We start from the raw sequence: 2,310 nt of genomic DNA, 5'->3' as shown, positions 1-2,310 counted from the left end.
GCCGGAATACTCTCTGCATGCACCCCAACAAGTCTTGGGCCAAAGTGACGGATTTCCCGCTCATCTCGGTCCTTATTATGCCGTCCCGGATCTCCAGTCGATATCGCAATGAGGGGCCAACATCAACTAGGCATAGCTGCAGGCCGCGCATTCATATAAGAAGTGTCAATTGCGCTCATCATGGCCTTTGCGTTGATTGAGGCAGCTGATACTCGTTCTACAACTCCAGTCGATTGACTGAGAGGCACCTGTGGCTATGATGTTCGTTCCATCACTAGCGACACTCATGCTTTGCGCATCTGCCGTGACAGCAACTATCCTTGAGAATGGCCGTCCAAGAATCACTGATTTCCCGGATACCAAAGTGAACTTAGCAGACGGCCAGTATGAGACTTACAATGCCGACGCGGAAGAAATCTCCTACAAGGGCCGCTGGGACTCCAAGATGATATCTTGGTGGGCGTGAGTCTGCTCTCCCCAAAGTACAGAAACTCTTGAGTATCTAATATGTCGCAGCGGTCCAGGCATCAAGTTTGGCTTCACAGGTCAGAGCGTCGCTGTCACTTTCGGCAACGAGACGATCAACAGCACTCTGGTTGCCTACAGAATTGCTGGGTTAGACTGGATGCACACCAATGTCACGGCGGACGCCACGCATCTTTTTGTGAGCCCCGAGACGCCGGGAGTTGAACTCACAGGTCCCATCAGCCCCGTTACTTTCGAGATGAGAGTGACAAACTGGGCATATGGAGTACAGATTGACAAGGTTCATGTGGCTGCCGGCGAGAAGCTTGTCAAGATTCCAGACTACCCACGTCGGGTCGAATTCATTGGCGACAGTCTATCGGCAGGCATGTACAACACGTATGAAGCTCTGGCGGGCTTTGCGTATGGCGTCGGTGCAGGTCTCGGAAACACTGAGTACTCAATCACAGCGTATCCAGGCATCTGTGTGTCTGATCAAGATTGCTGGGGAAATCCTCGAGGGCAGTCCCATCAATGGTTCTACACATCTGACACTGGTGGGAGGGCAGCCGAGGTATGGGGAGGTATGTGTTATGCCTTTACGCCTGGGCATCAAATAGCCTTTGCCGCCTCGAGTCCGAGATTCCCTCCCGATTCTCAACTTGGGTTATTGTCAAGAATCACACAACTGACCAAGACGAATGTAGACAACCCTGAGCCTTGGGACTTTTCCAGGAACCCAGCTGCAGATCTCGTCGTCATCAACCTTGGAACCAACGATGCCAACGCCGCGAACAATGTCACCAAGTCTACCTACGTGGAGAGTTATAAAAAACTCATCCAGGGCGTTCATGGGAAGTGGCCCGAAGCACAGGTCATCATCATGGTGTGAACAAGTCTCACCTCAATATGGCCCTCAAGCTGACTTGGCCAGCAAATGTGGCAAGGCTTTTTCCAAGATGGAAATACCTACGGCCAAAACACGGATCTGAGAGACGAAGTGTACAGCGTGTATGAGTACTTCAACACGGAGGAGTATCTCAGTGACCCGATCACTTGGGATGCCATCAACAATACGACATCTACCACAGGCAAACCAGCCAAGCCATTTGTGCACTTCTTCAACACAACCGGCATCTTGCAGCACAACGATATCGCGCCACAGTGGCACCCCACGGATGTCGGGCAGATCAAGGTTGCCAGCCACCTCATCCAGTACATCACTTTGAAGCTTGGTTGGCCACTCTACGCTACCGGACCTGAGTAAGTTTCCCTTGCTAAGATCCTGTTTAAGCTCGTTCCATCCTGCGATATGCTGGCTTCATCTGCACATCAAGCCGAGAAGGTTTGGCTGGATCACCATAGCACGCGTACACTGACCCATATGCAGGGTTTATCATGAGACTCTGTACTGGAACGATCAGTCTAGCTATTGAGACGCCCCTCGGGAAGAGATGCTGTACAAGATATGACTTGAGAGATACTTCGTCGGAGCACAGGCAGTCCAGGGCGTCAAGACAGCCTTGTCAAGAAACGCCATCTGTCACTATAGTCTATATGTCGCCAAGATATATACACAAGCAACCTACAGAGTTGAAACGCCGCCACCGTAGAGGCGACGAGTCGAAACAAGTCGGCCCGCCCGTCAAGTGATGACAGTCGTTGACATTGAAAGAAGATTAACAAGCCAAGCTTTGAGCCTCAACAGATCCTTCATGCCAGCAGGGGCTTCTTCCCGGCGATGTCTCATTCTTTCGTCAGACAAGATGCTATTCTTGCGCCCGGACGAGCCAGCCTCCGACCTTTGTCCCCCGCATCGGGAACCCACACGGGGCTGACAGGTGT

The 2,310-nt window shown here is 51.9% G+C and overlaps 1 protein-coding gene across 1 annotated transcript; it reads left to right on the top strand.

The window, feature by feature from the left end:
- Positions 1–286: 286 nt before the first annotated feature.
- Positions 287–1,901, top strand: COL26b_006575 (uncharacterized protein; the record flags this gene model as incomplete). Its single annotated transcript, XM_053179391.1, has 5 exons — positions 287–462; positions 517–950; positions 1,173–1,351; positions 1,400–1,728; positions 1,856–1,901. The coding sequence occupies 5 exons, from the start codon at positions 287–289 to the stop codon at positions 1,899–1,901; spliced, it is 1,164 nt and encodes a 387-aa protein (XP_053036669.1).
- Between the last annotated feature and the right edge of the window lie 409 nt (positions 1,902–2,310).

The sequence above is a fragment of the Colletotrichum chrysophilum genome, assembly GCF_026319265.1.
Source record: "Colletotrichum chrysophilum strain AFK26 chromosome Unknown scaffold_49, whole genome shotgun sequence".
Lineage (NCBI taxonomy): Eukaryota > Fungi > Ascomycota > Sordariomycetes > Glomerellales > Glomerellaceae > Colletotrichum > Colletotrichum chrysophilum.
Note: the sequence above shows the minus strand (reverse complement) of the source record. Positions and strands in the feature narration are given on the sequence as shown.